This window comes from Nipponia nippon, unplaced genomic scaffold (genome assembly GCF_047370975.1).
Source record: "Nipponia nippon isolate SJK-2023a ecotype South Korea unplaced genomic scaffold, ASM4737097v1 scaffold_3, whole genome shotgun sequence".
Taxonomy (NCBI): Eukaryota; Metazoa; Chordata; class Aves; order Pelecaniformes; family Threskiornithidae; genus Nipponia; species Nipponia nippon.
The window spans coordinates 104730037-104756327 of NW_028262347.1; the positions used below are offsets into that span (position 1 = coordinate 104730037).

General features: G+C 43.0%; 1 protein-coding gene and 1 long non-coding RNA gene across 11 annotated transcripts in view; one reads left to right on the forward strand and one right to left on the reverse strand.

Annotated features, from left to right (window-relative positions):
• Positions 1-16745, forward strand: part of LOC148054815 (uncharacterized) — a 109955-nt gene extending 93210 nt beyond the window's left edge. Inside the window, exon 3 of the long non-coding RNA XR_015707002.1 lies at positions 16335-16745. This is a non-coding gene — a long non-coding RNA (uncharacterized LOC148054815). The remainder of the gene's footprint in view (positions 1-16334) is intronic.
• Positions 14368-26291, reverse strand: part of PAX2 (paired box 2) — a 98808-nt gene continuing 86884 nt past the window's right edge. For 5 of the 10 annotated variants that reach the window (XM_087767901.1, XM_087767899.1, XM_087767903.1 and 2 more), the window contains 3 exons: positions 22835-22936; positions 16755-16841; positions 14368-15393 (listed from right to left, as the gene is read on the reverse strand). In XM_087767901.1, coding sequence (XP_087624027.1) covers positions 15272-15393; positions 16755-16841; positions 22835-22936 — 311 coding nt within the window. In that variant the 3' untranslated portion in view covers positions 14368-15271. Of the gene's footprint in view, positions 15413-16754; positions 16842-22834; positions 22937-26291 lie in introns of all 10 variants that reach the window. The other 5 variants (XM_087767906.1, XM_087767908.1, XM_087767907.1 and 2 more) reach the window with 1 other exon arrangement.

Consider the following 26291-nt stretch of genomic DNA (forward strand, 5'->3'; position numbering starts at 1 on the left):
AGTTGGTCGCTATCAGTGTCGTGTATTTTCAAACACTGGAGTCATGCTGGAATTCACAGCAGAAACTACTATGAGTAGTAGTCCACTACTTTGGCAGCTCAGAAGGTGAAGGAGCTCTTTTGCACCATCTTTATTCCAGGGACATTAAATCCTCTGTGGAGGAGGTATGGGTCATGTTCACAAAAAGGTGATGACTAGTGCTTTTGTTTTCAGACTGTTTCCGTCTCTCATTCTAATGACCATTTTCTTCTCTCTTTGGCCTCTTCAGGCTGGGCTGTATCTTAGGTGACTTGTTCAGCATTTGAATAAGAGATGGCTGAGAAAAGCTCGCTTGGGGGGGAAAAACATAATACAATGGGGATAGATGCAGAAACAGTAGTTGTTATTATCTTGGCCCTGCTAACTGAAACTAGAATCCTGCCTTTTTTTTTTTTTCCAAGGTTGATCAGTTTAGGAGCAAGCCATGTTAGACAGACCACTGGCTAGTTTTGAGTGCCTAGGTAGAAACAGTGTCAGGAAAAACATTCTCCATCTTTGCTAAGCAAACCAGATGATCAGTGGCTTACAGATTCACCACGCTTTTGTCACTTTGAAATTGGGTTAATGGGACAAAGTGAGAGGACCTGCAACCACAACACTCGTGTCTGAGAAGGAGCATAAGAAAGCTTGCAGCTGTATGATTTTTGTCAGTAGGTATTTCCTCTGTTAGCAGCATGGGGAATTTCAAACTGAGAAGTGTCTGTTTTGGCAAATTAAGAGCATGAGAACCCTTCTGCTGTTCTGGAGCATAAACCAAACTCAGTAGTAAGATTCCAGCTGCCTTTTGAGGCTTTTGGTTGGCCATTTAATGCGAGCTCTGATGCTCACTGTTACAGTATGCAGGTATGTATTGCACAAAAAACACACATGCAGTTCTGTGCATATGTAACCAAATAATCCAGGCTCAACTTCTCTGTATTCTGAGTGGCTGTGCAAGGGAAGAGATGCATTGATGCTTTTGCTTTTCCTGTATTAAAGCCCTTGTAGTTCAGAGATGACACAAATCTAGTACCTTTGCTGATGCATGACTCACTCAGAAGGAAGGGCTCCAAAAAGCCTTGCCTCCTTTCCTCAGTCACCTTTGAATGGAACACAAAAATGACGAAGCCCAGCCCTGGGGTATAACCACATAAGCATCTGCCTTCCCCTGCCAAATCCTTCATCATGGGTCCCAAATGTTCTGGTGTCTCCCTCTCTTTTGAGAGCACAGGTGATGTCTGTGCCCTTGGTTTGTGAAGGCAAATGGGTCTCAGAGCAAATCAAAATGTTACTGATTTTTTTGCTTTTGCTGTATCAGCCAAGGAAAACGCACATGAAGCGGTAAAACGCATGAATAAACAAACAAAAATGGGTCAAAATAGGCAATCCATACTCAAGGATAAAAACAGAAAGACACACAGGGCAATACTAGAGATACAATAAAGACTGTGCCAGGTTTCCAGAATCAAAGACTGTTCTGAGTTCCCTTCAGTTTTGTTTCCGCTCTCTCTCCCCTCCTTTTGGTGGGAACTTTTCATGTGGCACCTTGACGCAGAGCAGGATTTTCTGGGAAGTCAGTAATGGCAGAGGAGTTGCCTCCAAGGAGATGAATGTTTGACACCACCAGGATGTTTCCCAGGAATGGTACTTTGTGGCCTTTCCCCAAAAAATATTTTGCTGTTTACAGTCTATTTTGTGGTAGCTCTTTGAGACCTCTGGTGTGGGCTGGGAGCCCACTATGTTACCTGCTGTGCAAACACAAAGCAGTAAGAGAATTCCTGTTACAGACAGCGATAACCTTAATCTAGAGAGAGTGATCGCCTGATACAGACAGAAGGGGGAGCACAATGAAATAGTTGGAGCAGAGGGTATAATTTAAGTCACTTCTGATTTGTAGTAAAACTTAAAAAAAGTTGGATAGTGACTATGTATCCTAGCTGGTAGAAGAACAGGGGAAGATTTTTCTTAATGAACTTAGAGAAGAGAATTTTCAAAGAAGGGCAAGTTAAAAATAAATTCGTTAATTAAAGCTCAGGTCTGATTGGACACAGAAAAAATGATGGATGGATTTTCAGGGATCTTTAGCAACTGTTATTACAAAAATTTTCAAGAAAGCTCAGTGTGTAATGTACAGCTGAGTGTCCCAAGCACTCCTCAAAGTCTTCTAGTAAAAATACTGAGCTGCACATATTTACATGCCTAGCTCACATTTGGAACCTTTTGGTCACAACTATAGAAACTGAGCCTCTGGAATATTCTGAAAAAGGTCAGAATAACAAAAGATTAACATAACAAAAGATTATACAGTTCAGACTACTGGCCAGTTTCTTATAGTTACTGGCCAGTGAATCCTCAAAGTAGAGTACCAGGATGGGAGTAAATCATGGAAGAAAATCTCACTCCGCTCCTGTGAGTGCATCTGCAAGAAGCACAGACACTCATGAACTGGGAAAGTGCTGGGCTGTCGGTGATTTGGGAAAGTTGTGGTGTTTGGTTAGATCCCTGAATACGGGTTACATTTTAGAGAGCTGCTTTTGGGAACCTTGGCCAAGCATCTCCCTGTATTAATAGCTTTATAGCCATTCTTTGGGCTATCGGTGTGCTTCTGTGAGCTATCTGTTAGCACTTTCTTTCCACTGTGTAACATGCTAAAGTTTCTCTTCTGTTTTGTCACAGCATTTTCCAACTCATTTGCTTAGACATTCTTTACATTATGTGTATGTATTCCCCTGCCAGAAAAGGATGCAGCAGGTAGAAAACCTGTGTTGAGGATTCATCATCTTTTCTTTCATTTACTTTCTCAAGAATCTGGCAAACCTTTCAAAGTATGTCAGTGAGGTGGGTCTGAGCAGCCACCTCTTGCCTCTTCCCAGAATGTGATTGCTTCCCAGCATCCTTCTGCTAGGGCAATTGGTGGTGGCCCCCTCTGCTTTCATCCGCACCTGCATAAAGAGCAGGAGGATCCAGCGTGCTGGCATGGCTGTCAAGATTTGTGTGTCATTCCCTTTCTGGCAACAATCAGGTGAGCAGCATTGAATGACTCGTCTCCCCTCTATTTTGTCTAATGAGAAGTAGGTTGGTCAGGACAGGAATGATGTCTTACTTTGTATGGTACATAACGCACAGAGTCGTTGTCTTGGTATCTCTAGGTGATGTTGTAATATGGTTCATAATCACAATACATAGGGACTGTAATGTTTCTTTCCGTGACTGCAGCCTGTGGCTATGCTACTCTGTGTACTCATTCAGTACCCCTTAAGCTGCCTGCTATAAGCAATCTTTTAGCAGTCTTTTGAAGACCCCAAACAATGATGTTCAGATTGTATTTTAACCTTATACGTGTAGCCCAGCAAACGTGTATATGAATGCTAACTAGCATCATCTGGTCAATGTTTTACCAAATTCATCTCTTACATGAAAATCAGTACTTTGTATGCCCAGTTTGGCAAGTCTCAAACACTCAGTAAGCAAGAATTGCTTTCCTCCACCTGCAAGAATAATGACATGAGCTTAAATGTCATAAAGAGCTTTTTTGCTGTTTGTTTTTAAGCTCTTTGTCTTGTCTTTTTGAGCCTGTAATTGAAACTGGATGGTAGAACCAAATGAACTCACAACTGTTTATAGAACGGCTGAGATTTTCATCTTATATCCTGTAACTGGAGCAAAAGCACAGAACTTTCATGAGGCTCGTGAGGCAACTGAGAATTAGTCATGTACCATATTCTGGTTTTGAGAGAACTGGCTGGCTACTGCACTGCCAAGAGAATTACATTGATACCTGCAAATAATGTAAGTGACATGTGATGGCAGAGCTGTTCTGAGCAAAATAAAGTAGAAAGAGAAAATACAGGTGCCTGAGATGGCATTTGTGCTGGGGTGCTTAAGAGGCAACATAAATCCATCGTCAAGCAGCAGCTCTGTGGAAGAACAAGTTTCTTGAGTGGTTCAGTGGCAACCTAATGCAAATAAGCAAATGATTACTCTTTGAAAAATTAGGTTAAATTCTCTTTTCGAATGCAAAATAAACAATTAATAAAAATTTGGCACCATTCTTTGGGGCAGACAGCAGAGTTCAGAATTTTCCAGTGACAACTGGACAAGTTGAGATGTCCCCTGAAGTCTGATCTCTGGGGATCGTTCCCACAGGTATCGTCAGCTCCTAAGTGCCCCAGCTCCTCTCAAGCACCACGGTGCTGCCATTTTTCTTCCTCTTTTACGCCTTTATAAAAAATGCTTCCTTTGACATGCAAAGCCTCGTTCAATCAGTCCCCTCCTTTCCTACGAGAGAGGTAGAAATACCCTTTCTGCTTCTCCTCAGTGGGTGACCAGATAGGCAGGGTGCAGACAGCAGCTCTGGAAAAGGGTTTGGAATATGTCCTATCTCTCCTCTGTGGTATCGTGGCTCAGTCCCCAGAGCCCCAGGGATGCAGCATGTCACATTTACCACTCCTGCTGCATCCTTTTAGCCACCAGAAAACCTGCATAGTGTAAGAAATGAAAGCTTTCACTTAAGATGTGAAAAAAACGTGTCCAGAACAAAGAGTGATGCCAGTGCCTTGCCTCTCACCAGAGCCGTGAGGAAAGAGCCAAGCTGCAGATTGTATTGAAAGTGGGGAGGGTAAACTCCCCCTTCCTCCTTTCCCATCCCAGCCCCAACCCAGCCCCCAATAAGGCTTCATCTCGCCGTGAATGGAGTCCCTCTGAGCACGATGCTGAGCCAGAGGAGTGACAGGTGCCTCCTGATATGCCTAAATGAGAAGAACCAATCGGAGGAGCCTGCCCAGCTTTTGTTGTCATCTGGCTTTGCTCACGAAAGATGAGTTTGATTGACAGATGCATCAAGGTTCACAGTTTATTGGTTTTTGCAAAAGAGCCAGATCTGCCAATTTAGACAGGGGAGTGACACAAAACTTTCCATCTAAATGGACTAATTTTACCACAGGGAATTCCCAGGCAGAGTGCGCCAAGGCAGGCGCAGTCCTGTTTTATTTTTTAACAAGGACTGAATGACAAATATAAACGACAGTTCTAGGCTGACGGAACATCAGCATTTGACACTTCACAGGGGAGCGGTGAAATAAACAATAGGCAGAGAAATTGAATTAGAATCAGATGAGAGTCAGCTAGAGAGGAGGGCCTGATTCTCTACCAAATCATTTATAAAAGAGCAAACTGAATACTAAATAGGTATAACATGCTCACATCCTGGTTTATTAGCAAATTTAACCTACTAGTGTATTACACTTGTGTGATGTAAATGGATCGCTGGGCAAAGGTGGATAGTAGGGGAGACCAGTGCACAGGGAGTGGGAGTGTACAAGGGGTTTCTGTTTGTGGTAGTGCGAACCTCTTGTGATAATCTTACCCTGTGTTACTAATAGACTCTACAAAGTTAGAGAGCAAAAAGTATGACAAGTTCATTTAATTTCTCTCCTGTTCCCTCTGGCATGTTGCCGGCAGAGTTCTGTCTGGTTTCCTGTATTATGGCACTTGCTAACTTTTGGGTACCCAGCTTTGCAGCCTTGGCTCAATTCTTCTACTGCTATTTTTTTCTCTAGGACTTTTCAATTTAAAACGGGCAATTCATGACATTTAAGAAGAATGATTCCGTGCAGAGTCTGTCTGGGACTTCTGAGTGTGGACCGTGTCTGCTTGAGATAAAAGGTTGTCTCAGCTGATAGCGTTAGCAAGCTATTATCCTATTTCTACTCAGCTTTAACAGGGGGATAGGATATATAAACTTTCCCGATGGGTTAGACAGCTAACTGTTTGTTAGCTAGGCATCGCTTGGTAGAAATTTGGATTCTTGGATTTTATGTCATGCTCTGAGATTTGAAGCGTATATAGAGAAGTGATTTTCAATCTTTTTCAATTAGCAAACAGTAAGAACAAAAAACAATCAGTAGAAGAATAGCTGCCAGTATAGTGCATCTAGGTCCATAAGCTCAGTTTTCCCAGTTACATTAAAAGCAATTTCCTTAAAAATAAACTAGAGATTTAAAAAACATAAGTTAAAAACAATAGTTAGACGTTAGAGAAAGGGGCGTGAAAATAAGGAGCTTTGGATTGATTTGCTTGTAAATGATGATTTGACTTTCATATATGAGTCTGAAAGTGCATATGTGGAAGCTGCCTTATTAGCTAGGCACTATAACTAACCATTGCTGGTGTATTAAGGAGGTGCCAAATGCAAGTCTGTAGTTAAAACTGCATTCTGATGGAGGCTGACATGGAGGAAAAACGCTTCTTTCTTCTGTACGCAGAGGTAGTATATCTGTGTGAAATTTCACACCGTTCAGTCTTATACCCTTTGGGTTTTCTGTGTAGGTTTTGTTTGTCTTCCCTTCATAAGTGTTCAACAGGGTGTGTTTGAAATTGGTCTCAGGCTGAAAGTCATTATGTTTGTAATATTTCATTGTTGGTGTGTCTCTTTAAAACAGAATGATTCGTCTCCTTTTGAACAGGCACAGGGGCAAAGCCAGAGTAATTCTGATGCAAATAATATGTTTTGAAAGGAGACAGTTTAGAAGTGAAGCCACTTTTATGTTTCATAACGGAAAGCTTATCCTTCAGCAAAGACTAGTGCATAGCTCTTGGTGAAACCACGGCCGGCCATGCGTTGAATTGCGTCAAGACAGTCCCTTACAGTTTTTCTCCCGGGCACGGAAGCCGCAGGCGGTTTCAGTTTCAGCTGGTCAGCAAGTACTTACCAACGCTGACAGCAGAAAGGTAGGCTGCCTGTAGTAAGGATGGATGTTGCCTCTGTCCCGAAACCTGGTGTTCTTGTCAGAGTAGTGAAGGGGACTGTGGAGAGCAGCAGAAAACAGTAGGGATAGAGAAGGTCCCCTGAATGTGTGGGGGAAAAGGGTGTGTGGAGAAGCCAACAGTGCCTGAGCAGGGAGTGTGGGGTGCAGGATGGCCTCCCCAGTGTGTATGGCAAGGGACATGGGAGGGTTTATACCTGAGAGGGTAGGGGGCAGAGAACGAGGAAGGGGGATTACAGAGAACTCATGTTTTCCACATGAGGGGCAATGCTGAGGGACAACATGCCTGGGGCAGGAAAACTGGCAAGACACTGAAAGGGATCTTGAAGGAATGGATGGAAGAGGTGGCAGGAGGCAAGGGTTGCAAGAAGCAGCCAGGGTTGGCAAGGGGGGGTTCTCCTGCTACGGGGATAAGGAACAGTGGAAAAAGGTCCTCTCCCAGCAGCTGCTATGGAATGAATTTGCAGGTAGTTTTGAACCCAAATGATCAAACATGCTTTGGATGGGCAGCTTCCACCAAAATGTCACACAGCAGAAGGCAGGAAAAAAACCAGGTCTTTGACAAGCTTTGGTATCAGACCAGCTCTGTCAGCCTTGCCAGGAGTTACAGGGCCATTTCCAGGTCTTGTGACATTTGAGCTGCTTCCTCAAGCACTAGACCGCAGGGTCCCTTCATAAAAGAAGTGAATTTCTGACCCTCGCAGTGGAAGAGGCACAATTAATAATGTAGCTATAGACATCTTGAGAACAGTAAAATTAGAAGTCAAATAAAAGTTCTTTTGTTTTTATTTTATATACATGTATATAAATATACACATATACAAAATGGTATCTGGTGTTATATACAAGTTACGTGATTTCCAGTCAATCTTGTGATTTTTGTGTGTACTTGGTTCGTGATTTTCAAGTACGAGGGGCTGGCGATACAGACTCTAACAAACTTCCTTTGCTTCGCTGCAGACAGCTCCTGTGTAAATTAGCTGTCCTGAGGATGTTCCCAGCTTTTTTTTCTAAAGCAGACAAGAATTTATGTACAGACTGTTTACTATGCACGTCTTCATTAACCGCTACTTGTTTAGTGAGATGATCCTTCCCTTAATATTTTAAAGTATTGTCCTTTGGATCAAGCATCATTGTGTAGATTTACTAGATGATAGTTTTCAAGATCAATTTTTTCCTTTAAAGCATTGGTGCCGTATTTGTTGTTCTTCCATTTTTGCCATTCCCCAGGTCCTTACAGTTTTTCAGTACTGATTGTGTGTCCAGTAAATTCATCTGCTACCTCAATTAATACCTTCAGATGTGTATTATCTTTCCTTGCCTACACCTCATTAAAGAACGTATTTATTTTTAAAGAAGGTTGTCATCATCTCAGAATGTTCAAACTTTATTTTTCTTGTCAGCGTAATTATAAAGAGGATTTCTTTACTTAGTGTTGCATAATCTCTTACAATATCATTATCCTCATTAGGAGACAGACTGTGGTGCTCTTTTTAGTTTTATCACACAACATTTTCACACTAAGAACTCCCATTGATTAGGCAGGATTATTAAAGGAACATAATACTACTTGGAATGGTAGAAATAGCTCTTTCATGCAAGTATTCCTTTTTGCAAGATACAGAAGTTCTTGGAAGCTGCAAAAGTTTTGCTATAGTTCAACTATCAGTTATGGAGACTTAGGCAGGAATGTCAGGGTGCAGTTCTCTGGGCTGTATTACGTGCGATACAAATGAGATGATCATGCTAGCTTCTAAAGCTTTCTTCTAAGATTATTTTACCAGGGTGAATTTTGAAAATCCATTTTGCTTTCTTCCGGCGCATCTGTTTGGTGATTCTTAGCCTGTCTTTCACCTCTGACGGCGAATGTACGTTAGTCATTTCCTTTGATTCCAGTCAGTTTAACGTCCAGGATCTCATCTGTTAATCCACTGTTTGATTCTTACCACCTAAACTTCGGTGGAGAAAGATAATTCTGATGCATAAAAGATTTCAGAATTTTGGAATCCAGTTTTGTTCCTGTTTTGAGCGCGAGCCTATCCCTGCATCCCATCCCAGGCCCGTCTGTCTCGCAGGCGGTGGACCCTGGAAACCTGGGGTCTCTGACTTCAAGATAGTTGCCAGGCAGTTTTGCTGCAGTGTTGTGAAAATTGAATTGCTTTTACAGACTGTTTGGATTTCAACAAATTGACTTTCACTTATGGAAAATGCCCCGTTGGAGGATTTTCAGCCTATTCTGTTAATACTGCAAGGGAAAAATACAAACTGAAACAAAAGGAAGTGTTTTAACTCTCTGACAAGCAAAAGCTTCATGAAAGCGTTTGATTTCATGACAGCATTTCTGCACAGGTTTTCCTTAAGATACACACACCAGCAGAAAACGTGGCCCACTGGCTTTCATGAGCTGTTGTGAAAATATTTTCAGATGACTAAAAATTGTAGAAGCAAAATTGATTTAGCCTAGCCTGACTCCTTGCTACATTTTTACTCCGCCTCTATGACCTTAAACTGCATCTGACTTCCCGGAGAATTAATGCTTGACTGAGGAAAAATTGAGTGAATACCTCAGTATTTGGTATGTTTATAGCATACCTTAATATAATGCCTAGCTCTTTGTTAGGCGGACGATGAATAGCTTGGAGAATGGGTTATTAATGACTTTGCATTTGGTTTTGCCCCCCGGTTGACCAAGACAGATAGAGATTAAGAGAGCACAAGCTATAATAAAACATCAGGCTAACAGAATTCCTCTCGTGAAACTAAAACCGGGGTAGCAAAGAAGTGGGGGTAAAACCTGAGAGCTGTCAGCCACCCTCCCTTTACTGGGACCTCGCACACAGCCCCCGCAGTGCTCTGATGGAGCATCGGAGCTGATTCTGGAAGACTTAAAATCCTCCTAGGGGCACGCTGAGCAGGTGTTGCTCATCCCCAGCTGGGGCTATGAGGAAACAGGCATAGAGGGGAAGGGGTCTCTGGGTTACCCTGCATCTTTCTGATGTTGTGGCTACCCAACAGCATTTTGATTTTCTGAACTACCTGGGGACACCTGATGTGTTATGGATCATTGGGAGTCAATTGAGTGAGATCAATAGAAGAAGGAGTCCTGCTAGCAATGACCAGGAGCGGGGTGGTGGCGGCTGGTGGGGGCTCAGAGGCTGGATTGCACTGTAGGGTGTTGCAAGCATGTGCGGTGCCTTACATCACACAGTGTGGTGGTTGTTAGCAATCATAGTGTTGTTTACATGGTGCCTGAAGGGTGCTAGGTGCAACGAATGTAACATCCTGGAGACCTCAAGGGGAATCCACTGGAGAGAGAAGCACTGGGGAGGGGGGAGGGGGAGAGAGAGAGAAGGAGAGGGAAAGAGAAACAAGCCAGAAGCCACAAAAATGACATACAAAAAAAAAATTGTTTTTATTTCTCATGTGCACAAAAAGAGAAAAGAAAAGAGTCAAACAGAACTGAAGCGATGAGGAAAAGCCAAGAGTGGCTGCAGCAGCCTAGAATGGATATGACCCTGCACCTGGCACCGGCCCCCTCCCCTCCACGGTCTCATGTCTAGCTTAGCCTGGAGAGCATCAGCGGAGCTGCTTACAGTTGGATTTGTCGTTACTTCTGTAATTGTCATTGTTTGGTCCCTCCTTCCTGCTTTGCAAGTTTGCCACCGTCCTGGGCCCAGCCAAGGAGCACACTGTGGTATTTGTGGGGTCCCTCAGAAGCCCTTATTCTGTCAGTGCCAAAGGGGGCAGCTATGATTCTTATTTCTTTTCCCAGAGGGGTGCTTTTCCTTAGGGACAGAAGGGTGGGTTTTTTCCAACAGTTCAGCAAATGAAAAATTCCTTCAGGAAAACATTCATGTGTGTATATAATTATATACTCAAGAGGAGAAAGAGGTGCAGGGGTTTTTGTTTTCCTTTTGTTGTTTGTTTAACATCCTCACATTCATGTTGTAATTAATTCTGAAGTCTTACTCTGAATTTGAATCATCGCTACCGAGGAGTCAGAAAGCATGCAGACTTCTCCCTGTTTCCACAGCAGGGCTCATTGCCACCAACCCTCCCCAACAGATTTACAGGTCACAAGGGTGTCAGCTTTAATGCATCCACCCTGCGCGAACCTCCCTCCTTCTCACCCCACATCCCATTGGGCCAAAAGGACGTGGGAGCTTCAGGGAACAGGACTTGGAAGTGCTGCCCAGTTTTAGATGCCATGGTCCCTGTTGCTTCCAGCGAAGCATGGCATTTGAGATCTCACGAGATTCCTCCCCCATGAGAAAATGGTGACAGAAGGAGATCCAGTCACACAACATTTCTGCTTGGTCCGTTAGATAAAGCAAATGTAGCAGCAGAACTAAGAATGATAGGAGAAGAAAGAAGTGAAGGGAGAGCTAAGGAAGAAGAATAAAGAAACGAAGAATGGTTTGTGAGAAAAAGGAAAAGAGAGAAATGTAATGGAAACATTCATTATTATTCAGAATAATACTTAACAGTTTGATAGAATTTTCTTTCCAGGATCTCAAAGCACTGAGCCAGTGCTAATTAATTCAGCTGCGCAATCCCCCTGTGAACTAGGAACTATTGTTATCCCCATTTTACAGAATGTTGGAATTGAGGCAGAGGGGGGAAATTGGACTTGACAAAGATTCTCTAGAGCCACAAGGAGAACTGGGGAGTTTGAGTTCCCAGATGCCTGCTCTCATATCAGTAATGCTGTTCCCTCTCTGGATAGAAAAGTGCATTGGGAATGAAAAATAATAAAAGAGAGAGAGAAATGGAATGGAAGGAGGGTGTGAGAAAGCAATGGGAGAAAGGGAAGAGACAGCAGAATGGAGGAGAGAGAGGTGAGTCATAGACTTCACTGGATTTTGCATAGTGATTTCTTCCTCCAATTCTTTTTCATTTTTTCCCGTAAAACTTTTTAAAGAAAAAAAAAAATCCACCTATAACAAAGCAACTGTTGGCCTGTTGGGGAAGGGATCCTTCCAAGGTTTGGCTGTTCCCTCAGGTTCTAGGTTTGTGCTGTGCTTTATTGAACACATTGTTTTGTTTTCAGTGAGCACAACGAGACTTGCACAGTACAGACAGCGTGTTCCTTATCTACAGGATGAGACGAGGCTGTTTTAATAACTACCATGATGAAGATGGAGATGAACTTATATACAAGAGGAATTGCCTTCACATTACACACATTATCTTCCTACAAAGCAGCAATTGTTTTTGCAAATAACATAATATTAAATAATTGGTAGAATTTTTGCGTTTCCTGCATAGTCCAGTCTAATGGAATCTATATGAATATTGATGGTTTTCTTCTGCATAATATCACCACATAATTCCCCATGTCAGCTACTAGACTTTAGCTATAATACTGCTTTACAATGCATCCACCGACTGTAAATCAAAACAACCAACACAAGAAACTCTTTGGCAAATGTAATTCAGTACATTCGCATGGGGGTCTACAGATGGTGGTGGAAGAGGATTAGACTGCCCAGTCCTTTGCATAATTCTGCTTTCCTTTTAATTCTCCTGGTCAAACTACATGCCGTACTTATGAACTTTCCAGACCAATCCAATGCCTGGTGGAAATCCTCTTTTATCAGTGGAGTAACACCAACAATGGATTTGGCCCTCCGAGGGTCAAATCAAGCCAGCCATGAGTGAGCCAACCAAATCTTGCTTTCATACCCTAGCTCGTGTCTCAAGTTTAGTGAAACACCATTATAGAAATAAGCATTTCTGAGCTGCTAGCTTCTCTTGAGGTGGCCCCTGGGCTGCAGGTTGCCAAGTGTGAGGCGTGACAGTCTCCTTTTCTCTGGCCTCCTCAGGAGGTTCTCCTCGCTGGACATGGGATTTGCTGCCTCTGCTCCGCCCACCTGCTGAGTGAAACCGGGTGGTGCACAAGCAGAGCAAAGGCTGTACTGAGAGACTAAAAGGGAGACTTTACTAACAGAGTCCAGCATCTATCTGGTGTCTGTGGAGGAAAACAGAAGGAGTGGTGAAAGTTAATTTTTAGAAATTACTCAGAATTTTCTTCTTACATAGAATAAGATGAGATAACGGGCCAAATTCTGGTCTCAGTGACAGTGTAACAACTCTGCTATTTGCAGCAGGTTACTCAGAGGTAAGACATGCGGAATAACACTTTTAATAGATCAGGAGTAACCTCTTTGATTTTATTCCGTACAGGAACAGATTTTAGCTCTATATCTTCTATGTAAACATCCCCCCCCCCCCCGATACCCTTATCATTTGGGCATCCCATTAAAGAAGACACAGGCCTATAATCAGCTAGAGCCATGCAAGGGCTAAAAGTGTTAGGTGAAAGGGGCCTTTGGGATCAACACAGCTGTTTACTGATGATGGATTTCATACATACAAGTTAAACTTGGAGACAGAATACCGAGTCCGCAACCACATCTCCTCTGAGGCTGGGAACTTTGGATTTTATACATAATGTTGGCTGTACAGATTGCTCCGCTGTTCACTTTTATGCCCTTCAGGGGTTTGATTCTCAATCCTGTCTTTGTCCATGGACAGTAGCCCACGAGTTTTATCTGAAACCTCTCTAAAGCAACAAGGATCTACTTTGGCAGACTTAATGCCCTGGGGACAGGCTACAGCTGCCTTCGTGTTTTCTTTGAGTACTTTTTAGGAAGTGTCAGTGCAAGGAACAGTTTATGAGTAGTGTGCTGACGATACAGGAGTAATAAGCATTTCTATTGACAGTTAGCCTTTTGCAGAATAGTGTTTGCCAGTCACTTGGGAACCAAAAAGAGCAGAGAATCCCTAGAGAATCATCAGGTGAGCATTTGGGATAAGGGGTAAATATTAGGGTGCACAATATAGGATTGAAGATGAAAAGATGGGGCTGTATGTTGGGACTGGCTGGTAGGATGCAGGCATATGGATTTGAATGGGGCCTATAAATTAGTAGGTGTATGAGCAGATGGACTGGGAATCGAAGGGGGCCCATATAGCAAGGCTATAGTGGTTAGGAAATTAGGTGTTGGGCACAGATAATGAGGCTGTTGTCACCGGCTGCGGGGATCTGGAGAATGGGTGTTGGGCATATCTAAAATTTCGAAAGTTGGGATGTGGGTGAACTGAAGTCGTCACGGGTACAGGGGTTAAGGTAAAAGGAGCGGCGGCTAAGGGCTAGGGAACCAAGCAATAATCCCAGCCAATCCTGAATTTGTCCATCTCAGTCTCAGCTGTCCAGAGGGCAATCAGATGGGCCCACATGAAGCCCCACACCTTCCACCACGCAGCGCAGTTAGAGCGCAGCTGGGCTTGTTTTCTTTGTTTGCCAACCAGTGACATGGAAAACGTTTGTTGACTCAGAGTGCTGTTTTGTCGACTGATGTGTTTGGTAACTTTGTCAGATGTGACTTGTCCACACTGCTCCCCAGAGACAGGATTTGGGAAAGGGGGAGGAGGAGGAGGCGACGGGGGTGGAGCTGGCATCCAATCCTCTCCAATACCACCATCCCATTGTAGTGCAAAACAGAAAGGAAACAAAACCCTAGAGTGAAAGAGGAGCATCAAACGTCAGAGGAACTCGTCTGCCATTCAGGCGGCGGGGAGGGATGGGACTTGGAGTTTTATTTTTGTAGGGTTTTTTAAATATTATTTTGGTTTTTTTGTTGTTTTTGTTTGCTTGGGTTTTTTAGAAAATTGGGGATTTGTTCTTTTTTTTTTCCTTTTTACAGACCTTCATGACAAAGCATAAAAACACAGTTATATTTATATATCTATTTATATATTTCTTCATTTCGTCGGTTGGTTTGTAAATGTTGCTCCATCCTCCTGTCTGAGCTGATTGTGTGTCACAGAAATTGTGGGTGTATGCGTGAGGTTCCTCCCAACTCTGGCCCGCAAAGTCACCGCGCGTGAGGTGCAGCCAACAATGGGGGAAGCCATGCTGGAGAGTGGGGGCGAGGTGCACAGAGAACCCCTCGTGGGGTGCAGAGAGTTACTTGGTCCTTTTTCTCATTGCCAGATGGGCCAGGTCTCTGTGCTGCCCTCTCTGCTCTAGCCAGACTGTTCCCTCTGTCCTGGGAAACAGGGTGAGCATCACAGGTTACGCATGTTGAAGAGTCCACCACAGAAGAGCATATCTTTGGGGAACAGTGTTTCATGAGCGGCGTTCTTCCCCGCTTCCCCCGGCCCTTACCACTCCCAGAAGAAGGGGGTCCTGTAAGGCAATGGTTGCCAGCTGCATTGCTTCCCAGTCCCCCTCAAGTCCCGGAAGCCAAGGGGACTCGGCGTGGCTGAGCTTTGCCCAGGCGCGGTGGAGGGCTCCCGCAGGAGAAGCTGCTTGGCCGCAGGCTCTTCCTGGGTGGGGGGCACGGTTGGGGGGAGGGCGGGGGGGTCTCAATCGCGTGTGGTGAGCGCTTGGTCCGGCGCCTTCGCGGCGAAGAGGAAGGAACTGGGCTGTGGGGAGGAACGGAGAAGGTCTCTTCACCCTTCCCAGGGATGGAGGGAGGTGATCAGACAGGTACAATGTGGAGGCCTAAGCTGTCGCCCTGCAGTTTCATGTGGTTTCCATGGTAACTAGTGGCGGTCATAGGCAGCGGCAGCAGTGGGAGGTGCGGAGCCCCGGGATGTGGCACTATAATAATAAGGGGAACCTGAAAGTTAACACAGGAGAAGAATGGACTGGTTGAAAGGACAAACAGTAAAAAAAAATAAAATAAAATAAAGTAAAATAAAAAATAAAACAATCAAACGAAGAAAAGAAACAAAGGAGAACTGAAAAGAAAAGGAAAGGAGGAAAGAAAAGGAAAGTAACCAAAAGAACAAACTTGGGGACTCAGCTTTTGATAGGATTAGGGAAAGGCAATTGGCGGAAGCCAGCCAAGAGCCACATTTCAGTGGGTAGATACTACCGTGGCCTCTGGTCTGAAGCCCCTCTACGGGAAGGAGATCCTTTTGCTCCTTCTGACCATCAGTAAGTTGCCGAGAGGGAAGCCCGTGAGCATTGCAGCACAAATACGCCACACCTGATCTGCAGCCACAAGGGAAGTGTCAGGGCCAGATGTTCTGAGCATACCTGACAAAGTATAGCGGGTCACTTTTAAAATCAGGGGGGGAGAAATCAAACAAAATTACAATGGTTTATTGCTTGGGATTTTGGTCACATTTGGCATGAAAGCTCTCTAGATGGTTATTGAATGTGTGTTTTAATAGTGATTGATTATTAAGATCACATTTACTGAGGTTTAACAACATGGGAATAAAATGTGTATCTATTATCCAGTTGTTAAACCTCAGTAAATACGTAGGTAATAATCGCAGCTGATTTATTTTACATATAATAAATCTTTTTCTGTTCCCTTGTAAAGAAAAGTGTTAGCAGATATGGCCTTATGGGAGGTTTATTCCCCTCTGAAAAAAACCTGACTGTTTCTGGGCATATTAGAGTCACTGGAGATGGATATATCCCTGCAAGAAAACTCTAGTGGCTATTATAAACTTAGTGATGCAGCCTGTCTCCCACGCTGGATGCTCTTCCAACTGGTCCGATAGGAAGACTTTCTATTCGATTTCCAGATCCCCAGGAACCGACTGTGGGTTTAGCTTGGGAGATGAGTGAAACCTCATCTGGATTTTTAATCAGACCTTGAATGGATGCTGATTGGAGCCTGAGAGTAGCAGAACCTGAATTTGACTTCTGATCTCATCTGGAATAAACTGTGGATGCAGGCCATGGAGAAGAAAGAGCTGAACTGGAATTCTGAACTGTCTCATGCAAGAGGAATCAGCTTCAGAACACATACAAAACACGTGAGGTATATACCCATCTAGACACTGGACTGGAGAGTGAAGAAAAAGGCCTCTCACCTGGCCAAATACTTGAAAGCCCTCTTCAGAAAGAAACAACAAAAAAAAAAACAACAAAGAAAAGAAAACAAAGAGACAAACAGAAGGAGCGCGAGGCTGGGGGGGGTGCTGTGGGAAAGAGGTACTCACTTAGTAACGCAGGGTTGCTGAACCGCCAGGCCTCATTGTACGTTGTGTACTGAGGGTGGCTGTAGGGGTTCCCTGAGAACTCGCTCCCTGGAACAAAGCAAGGAAGGTGTGAATCACAGTCAAGAATGAAGATTTATGTCTGCTGTTCCATCAAGCCAGTGTTCATGTTGAATCTGTATGCTGGCAGGAAAACTAGTGTATGTAGGTAGCTTCCTTGCCCAGCTGGGAGTGTGCCCTTCAGAACACTGCAGTGTTTGTTCAGTGCAATGTTGCTGACCCATACAATTAAAAATCATACCATTGACCTCTTCAGAATCAAGAAATTAGTTTAAAATAACGAAATTCAATAATACAAATAAATAATTAAACTGGTTGATTTTTCATTGCCTTCTGACTTCTGATTCTCAGGTTGCAGTAGGATTGCATGTGCAAGCTTTTTCTTCAATTAACTATCAGCTTTCTTTTAAATAAAATCTAAGGTTCTACAGTAGTGTCACAACAGCAGGCATGGGAGGTTGACGGGACAAGCTCACTGGAACCAGCAGTGCTGTTGATGGCAATATATATTGCTAAGTTTTGTTCTTAAGGTGCTGAGGGTGAAGAGTATCGTTCGTTATTGGAAATGTTCTGAGAGTAGAGTGGGCTTAAATATAAAACAAAATGGAAAACATATGAACCACTCTTTCTTTCTTACTCTATATGATGGTGTTAGTCAGAAGTGTGATTTGTATATGATGAACAACACCTTTATGCTTAGTGAGTGAGTTACAGAGAAAACTTGCTGAATTCCAGTTCCAGAAAATAATTTTCTAATGATTAGTGCCTTAGGTGCTATTCTGAATCTGAAAGACAAGCTGGGCTACATCTCCCTTTTTCACACTCAGTAAAATGGGACCAAACCAAAATACTTGTGGGCTTTGTGATCTAATAAGACTCTGACCCAAGATTTGAATGTTGTAGAGTCTTCTTAAATATTCGGTTTTGTTGTGCATAAGGAGCTGGGTCTCCTTGTTTTATAGAAGGCTGTGCAGGGCTGAGGGAATTATATTTAGTAGCTGAGGAAGTATGGTGCTGTATTCAAAATAAATAAATCTCCCCAAACTTAAAAATATATGGTTCTGTTAAGTAAAAACATGCCACTATCTGATCATAACCTCAATTTAATGCAGTACCGACAGGCTGGGGACAATTAGTGCCATCTGAAAGGCATTATGCGCTTAAAAGATAGTGAAAGAAAGTGTGACTAGTAGCTGCTGGTCTGCCCTGAGGCGGGGGGGGGAGTTGTGACAGCAGAAGTGTTTGGACAGCACCTGGGGTTCCTGCTAGATACCATGGAGTAGGGAAAGAAGGCAACGCAAGACGCGCTGGATGCCTGTGATACAATTACCAAAGAAATGTCAATTAATTGTACTGTAATCTCTGCAGATCTCCCCTCACCGGAGAGTTAAAGCCAAAACCACAGATTCTCAGATGGTGGAAATTAAGTCTGTTGAATTCAGGGGATTTGCACTGGTTTAAACTTGAGGAGAATCTGTGCAGCCAGGTTTTTTAAAGATACTCAGGGTAAATAACCAAAGTAGTCAGTACGAAAATGTGTATGTATCAAAAACAATCCAAAGGTATTTTAGTCACAGTAGTTTTTAGTTTCATCATAAAACCTCATTTTGCGTGACAGACCTTGCTAAATACTGTTTTAAGGATAATAACTCAGCATGTTTCCATATCTAGAAACATTCTGCACTGAAAATCCTGACAGCTAACTGGGAAGGAATAGGTGAAACCTGCTAAGGTGACCAAGATGCTGTGGGATAGGATACAAAGACAAAAAGCAATGCGTAGTCCAGATTTAGCTCTACTGAAGTGACTCATCTGTGGGATATGCTGGAATGAGTTTGCCCCCCAAAGAATGAAATAAACTATCCAGATGAGAATTTCTGCTTTGATATGCCTCATATAAGCATCACTTTTCTTCATGGAGAGAAGTTCTGACGTTTCAAAGCTTCTCTCTCACCTTCTTCTGAGTTGTCACCCTAAACTGTTCATAGTGTTCCTAAAGCACAGGTTAAGTAGAGGAGAAAGAGCCCCAGCTATGGAGAGCTGGGGAGGAGGGAGGGCAGCCACTGGAAACAGTGTTTATTGACGAGGAGTGAAAGCATGCATGCAGCAGGATAATGAGCTTTTGAGCTCAACTGTGACCAAGAGGAACTGAGCTATCGCCTTCCCCAATCGCTAATGAAACAAGTGTAATTTCCTCATCAGCATTGGATTCTGTTTAACGACTCCCTGCCGTTGCCATCACCAGCCCTCTGCAGGCTCTACACTGCTCTGTGTAAACCGCAGTTCCCTTCAGCGGATGCTCACTTCACTAAAACAGTTTGCAGAAACTTGATGGCCTTTCTGGGAAAGAGGAAGAATTGAGGCAGGGATCAAAGGTGCTCTGTTACCTGTGCAGGAAACATCTCTCAGACGCACAGGTTAAGTGTAGCACAATTCATCCTTCTTTGAGTGACTAACCCCTGCTGTAAGTGTGTGCTCAGAGACTACTGCCTTTCATCCATGTCTGCAGCCTGGGACCTGAAGTTACAGGCAAAGACAAATGCAGGACATGTATCTTACCACATCATCCGCATAAACCTCAGAGATATTTGCATGCATGACTGACCACATTGCATGGATGTACTGCTACTATAGACAAGCTCTTCTCTAGACCGTACAAGTAGAAGTCTAATGAAAGGTTGTCACGGATAGAACAGAGCAGCTTTGGTTAGCACTGGTCAAACAATCTTCTCAGAAACAGTTTTCCACTGGAAAATGCTGTCTCATTGAAATGGAAATGTTTTGCACGAGCTTGTCAGCTTCAATGGAGTTTTGGAAAGAAAAGTTCTGAAATGATTGCAAATTGAAACAAAGTATTATGTTTCAACTTTCTTGTTTTGTTTCATTTTGCCTTTCTCATCTCATTTAATTTCCTTTCAACTCTTTTATTATTTTAATAAGTCTTGACATCTAGAACATGTTGAGTTTATTGAAATGTTTCATCCTGATGTTTGCAAATTGAACTATTTCAAGATTCTGACTCCTCATCCCAATGCAAGATGAAAACAAACGTCAAAAAATCAGAGTTTTACATGGGGTGGAAATTCTGCTTTCTGACCAGTTCTATTTTTAGCTCTGTACCTTTCTTTAGAGAAGACAGGGCCTCTTTCTCACATTCATTCACATCTGGACAATAAGGTTTGTTTGTGTGTCAGTATGTTTCTTAAAGATACTCCCTGAGTGGTCATCTTGCTGGCTTCTTGTTTCCAATATAGTTAAAGCACTGGTCCCTGATCTTTCTTGGCCTAGGGGCATGTAACAAACCATTGGCGACATCATATTTGTTTTCTCCGTTTAACCTGGACTCTTAACAGAGGTTGCAAGCAAGCACAGAGGATCGATCTCATGAGGCCTATATTCTGTGCAATCTGTGCTCTGGGAACCTTTACTAACAGTATTTCTTGGTATCTGTATTTAAATCCTGGCAAGTTTAGTCTTCTAATACAGAAACCATGAGGCATGAAGTGAGCCTAGCAGGTGGCAGGTTCAGAACAAATAAGAGAGGTAGTTTTCACACAATATGTAGTTAAGCCACAGAACTTCTTGCCATAGGTTGCTACAGATGTTAAAGGCTTATATGGGTTCAAGAGACACTGTTTAAGTTTGTGGAGGGGAAATCTATCGAGGATGTTTAATATTAAATAGCAAGATACTAAGTCTGGCTTAGGAAGCCTCTGAGCTGCAACCTGTTGGAGGCTGGGAGATCTTTTGAGAAAGTACTGATATGTGCTTGCTCTACTCTTATACCCTTCCCCGGGCATTCACTTTTGGCCCCTGACAGAGAGTAGTGGCTGCAGAGGTCTGCAGTGTGACCCATTAAAGTCAAGTCTTATGTTTCTTCCCAGGAAGCCTCTTTATCTCCAGCTTGTTGGCTTCAGTCACATTAGCAGACAGGAATAGAAGGGATGCCAGGCTGGGTCTGACCAGTGGAGTATGACTGAAACAGCCAGAACTTGATGCTCTGTGGAAAGATGCAGTAACTACTGCAGGATGCCCAAGTAGGCCACTGGAAAAACTTCCTCTAATTGAACGTTGACATCAGATTTAATGTAAAGATATCCATTTGACTTGAATAATCTTTTTTTCTCTGAAGTATAACTCAACTTTTTTCTTTATCATCCTGTTCCTTTTCTTTTTGGGGGTATTATTTGTGTGTTTTTGGGGACACTGCTGTCTTATGGATAAGTAGCCTCCACATCAAGGAGCTGAAATAACCTGTTCTTGGATGAGTGACCCCTGTCGTTAGTGGTATTAAAATTTTTGTCCCAGTTTAGATGTTAATATCATCCTTGTGATGAGGATGTTAAACTTACACAGCAGTCACTGAACAGCTGAGAAGTTAACTGTTAGAAGTTAAGAATAGCCTGTTATTTAGAAGTACCTATTCAAAGAGCCAGCTATTTTGGTGTTATTAATCATTTCTGTATGCAATGACCTTCTGTAAGTTTTGACCTATAACTGACTTAAATGTTGACAACTGAGTCTACCTACTGTTACTGGGGGCGGCGGTAATGGATTTATGTTGTCTTAGTGCTTCTCTGATTCGGGACTCAAACCATCTCCCTGAAAAATTTAGTGTAGAAGGAGATGCCCTAAAATTTGCCAACTCTGAACCACCCTAAAAGTTCAGCAAGCTGGTCAACTATACCAAGGAACTAAATTGGGGGTGAGGAGGGGACTAATCCACTATCTTTTCCTGATCTGCAGGTCATTCACATCATCTTCACAGCATAGCCTGAGATTTTGTTGTACCTTAGGATCATAAGCGGTAGGTAGCTTGTTAGCTCTGGCATGTGACCATAGGTATTAGCCAGTAGTTCATGGTATGTAAGCAGTGATTTGTCATTTACAGATGTTAAGACTTTGACCTGCAAAAATTTCCTATCAGTGATATTTTCACTGTCCTCGCTGCAGTGTATGTTCATTTAGCTAGCTGTTCCAAGATTTGGATGAGGGTTAAGTTAGGCTTTTCACTCATAAGCCCTGGCAAATCATATCGTAGTGATTTAAGAGCTTTCTGTCCTCAGCTTTCTGCTGCCTCGGTTCTGGAGTCATCCCTCCAGTAGCAGAGGTTGCAGAATGGGCTGTGTACCTGCTTATTAGCTGTCACAACTCACAACCCAGGGCAGTAACATAAACAGAAATCGGTGGCAGATGAAGTTCTGAGCTACTGTGGCTGAGAAACAAAAATCCTGCCCCTTCATTTATCTACTGGGGATAACTGTCATCAGAGGAGTAGGGAATAGAACCTGGGGAAATAAAATCTTCAACTGCCCTAGGGTAAATGGTGAAATGTTCTCCCTAAACAGTGGGAGAATCCATTTACCAAGAGAAGGTATTTCTCCAAAGGCACTGGGTAGCAAAGAAACAGTTTGCCTTTGGATGTAGGATTAGGTAGATAGTGCCTCCAATCCAAGAAACTATCTTACAAACAGGAGGTGGGCAAGTAGGTGGCTGTTGAAAGTGAATAGTTAGTTTCTCCTGAAATGATATTTAATCATTGCTGATTTCTTAGGTAGTTTAGGCTATGGACAGTAGGTCTCCAAAAACTGCAGGTATTAAATTACCATTGATGATTTTCAGTTTGATGCCCTGGCTTTAAATAGAAGGTAAGTTGTTACCCTAAGTTAGTGGATAGCTGAATATCCTGAGCCACGAGCGGTACATAATAATCTGCACGGGTCATTGGAAAATAATTACATTAGTTAATGAATACTAAGGTTAATTAATTACCAATTAATTGCCACAGGTTATAGATATCTAGTTGCCCGTAGCAGCAGTGAATCAGTTACTAGGGGGAAAGAGAGACATTACAGAAAGTGTCATTAGCTACATTGGTTATAGGCACCTGATGATTTCTTTATGAAAAGAATAGGCCCTAATATCAGCAAAGCAATAGCAAAGCCAGCTGTGAAATCTCTTACAATGCTAGTATACCATTCAAACATATGTGCACCGTTATTGAAGTCTGGAGGCTGACTTACCAGGAACCATTCCTGCAAGAGTTGAGGTTGGGTAGCTGCCTTGTCCAGTTGGGGGAACATGGGGTGGGTAGCCAGGTAAGGTGGTGCTTGCCATATCACGACCTGGAAAGGGAAAGAATCAGGACAAGTGATCAACAGGGATAAGATCTTTCAATATTGATTTGATATCACCTTTTGTCCCACCATCACATGACTAGCAGCTCGATAGGCAAGTGCTGTGTAGCCTTCTCTTACATAAGTGCTGTCCAGTCACTGAAAATTTTGGGGGAAGGTTGTGGCACTTTTGATCTCACACTGTAAGGATGGATGTTAAAACTTAGCTTTGTGAGGCTCAAAAAAATTTGTTTTGTTTCATTGTAGATTTTGGATCTATTTTAACTAAATCAAAATGGCCCTAAGCTGCACAGAGAATGGCAGCATATTCCTTGGCAGAGAAGCTGAGGTCCTGTCTATATGCAGTGGATGCAGTTCCAAAACTGTGGTGATGTTGCTTTAGGGCATGATCAATGTGCAAGGCATTGGAAAGTGATCCAAGAGTGTTCTGTGCCTGTCTCTCTTCCCACCTCTGCCATTCACCTGCTGATGATTTTAGCCAAGTCACTTCACCTCTCTGTGCTTCTTTTTATGCTGCAAACTCTTTGGTGCAAGGGCACACTTTTAGTACATTTGCACAGTGCTTAGTATGAGATCAATACTGGTTGGACTCCTTCCAGGTGCTGGTGTAATATATATAATAATAGGATCATGAGAATTAATTTGAGTCCCACTTCATTTTTATCACAGGTACGAGTTTTTGTTAGTAATACTTAAAGACGTGATATCTTTTCTCCACCAAAGAAGTAGAGAGGGGTGTGGACTGGGTGGATGATCGTAGTTTATTTTTCATCTCTTAGGAAGTGCAGCTGGAGGCTTCTTGGTTGATGCCAGAGGCATTTCCTCATTTGGACTGGTTAGCCTGAAAATGGGCCAGCCAGAAGGGCATTTTGCTGTTAGTGCTTATTGCATTTAAATGAACTGAAATCATCTCAGAAGCTGCTGGGAGTTTCAAGCCAAAACAAAAAAAAACAAAAACAAAAAAAAAAACCAAACCAAAAAAAGGCTAAATAAATTAAGATAATCTTTCTCCCACAGCTGCTGGGAGATTTACTGCTCAACCTCCAACACTGCCTACTGAGATCTTAGCCTGTTCCAGGCATCCAGACCCTTTCACATTCCCTAGGTGAACTGTAGCTCACCAAGAGGTTTGTGCTAGTTGTTGTTCCTTTGTTAGATTTTGTCTCTGCTGTCTGTTCTAACTGGAGGGCTGGAGCCTGATTCACCTTTAGAAGTGACAGGTTAAGTATGGCCCATTAACACCACTGGAGTCACTGGAACTGTGCTGGGATATGCCAGTGAAAGAAGAGTAAGGGTTGATTTAGCTTTGCTAGTGGCAGAATAGTAACTGATAAAGCAGGCCCTGGAACAAGCATGAACCTTGGCTGGGGAATCAGAAATAAATAACAGTTGCACAGCAAAGCAAAAACTACTCAACATGGAGCATGAACCTGAAGGGAGGAAGTTTCTCTGGGATGAGGCAGGCTAAACCAGTGTCATTGCTTTCATAGGTCTTGACTAAAGATTACTGAGGTGATCTGCTCAAGAAAAAAGAAATGCAAGTTCATTCTTTCTCCCTGAAGAGGTTCCTGATCGGTGGCTGATGTTCCTAGCTCACCTCCTCTTAGATAATGGCACAGAACTACCAGACAACGGCTGAGCCATTTTCCAGCCACTCCCCGTTATTGATAAAAATAAATATATAATGCCTCAGGGATTTATATTCTACACTCTTCTACTCTTTTATCACCATCATTCCTTTAGTGATTTGTAGCTGTGCGTTAAGCTGTATGATTAACACCTACTAGATGTAGTTCTATTTTTTTTTCTCACATTCTTTTAAGGCAAGAAAGTTTTATGCTTAAAATTCATGTCCTTTTGGTTTCATATATTGACTAGCCTGAGAAATAACAACAGGTGATGAGTGAGAAAACTGTCACTGAAAAGTTACAGAGAACATTATGTAGCAGCAGGCAAAATTAATTCATTTTGACACTTCCATTCATGTGGGAGCGCATACGCACTCACTCTGCTACTCGATCTGTGCACATACGTCCCTGTGTTTTTATTCAGACATGAGTGCACAGAGGCTGATGTTCAAAACTCAGTGTGGAAAATTTGTTGGGAAGTGATCATCTGTCAAAATCCCAGTCTTGAAAAAGACGATAACAAATAAGTACAGCGTCAGCAACTCAAGTAAGTGTCCCACAGAGAGACTCTCAAAATGCTGTTACATACAAGCAGGCCCCTTCCGTTACCTCCTCTCGTTACCAACAGGTAGACGGAATTATTAAATTCTGGTACTCCAGGGCTATGGCAAAGCTAGCACCTATCCTGCTCATAACATGCTTCCAACTCCAGCCATTCTCCCTTCTCCAAGAGCCTGCTGAGTGAGGAACAGCACCTTCATCACTGTGGCATTGTTTGAGCTTTTGAGCACTTTCTCCCATGTCTAATTCTCCATAAGGGTCCTAAGGCAGGTGCCTCTCCTGAAACACAGTGCCGTCTAGGCTAGCAGGTGGTCATATATGACTGCATCCCCAGAGAACTATATTGTTGGAGAGAGTCTGTCAGGAGACTCCTTGGCTTAGGAAGTGCCCAGAGCTCAGAGGCTCTTATCAGCTGCAGTAAGATTGGACCAAGACAGTGTTATGAATACAAAAGTCTTCTCTGCTGTTACTTTCTGCTTTTCTACAGGGATGTTTAGAAATGCAAGTCTCACCTGACAAGATAAAGGGAGGATGTTAGGTCAAAAGAGAAAAATAATATAGGAACATGAAGGAGGCAGAGGTAAGATGTGTTTCTTGAGCATTAGGAAGTCTGGTCTGCCCTAGGACTTCATCTGTTCTGAAGAAGCCCGAATTACGTTCTTTGACAGTGGAGTGACAACAGCCTCAGTGGTTGCCTAAACAGATTCCCACTATTTCATCCAAGCCACCCTGAGCTTCTGCAGCAATGTTGCTTTAGTCACCTTGCACAGGAATTTCCCCTAGTACCTACCTCAGGTCTGTATTCCTTTGGCTGTAAGACGTTATAGTCTCTTACCCACCCTTCCTGGTCTTGACATTCAGATGTGATGCCCTGTTTCTTAACTACTTGGTCTGCTGTGTGAAGGCACCAGCTTACATTGACGCTCCCAAACCAGGTGATTCAAATATTGCTCACGACATAGCTATGGTAGTGCTCACCAACTGCCTAGGTATTTATCTTAGTATGTACAGCCCATGCTGAACGACCGTGCTAACAGTCCTAGAGCTGGCTAGATTATTCAAGCTGCAATCATCTACCTTAGGCTAGCACACAGTACCCTTGCTGGGCCTGCAGGACTCAGGGGCATTATGGCTATTGAGGCAACACAGGATTT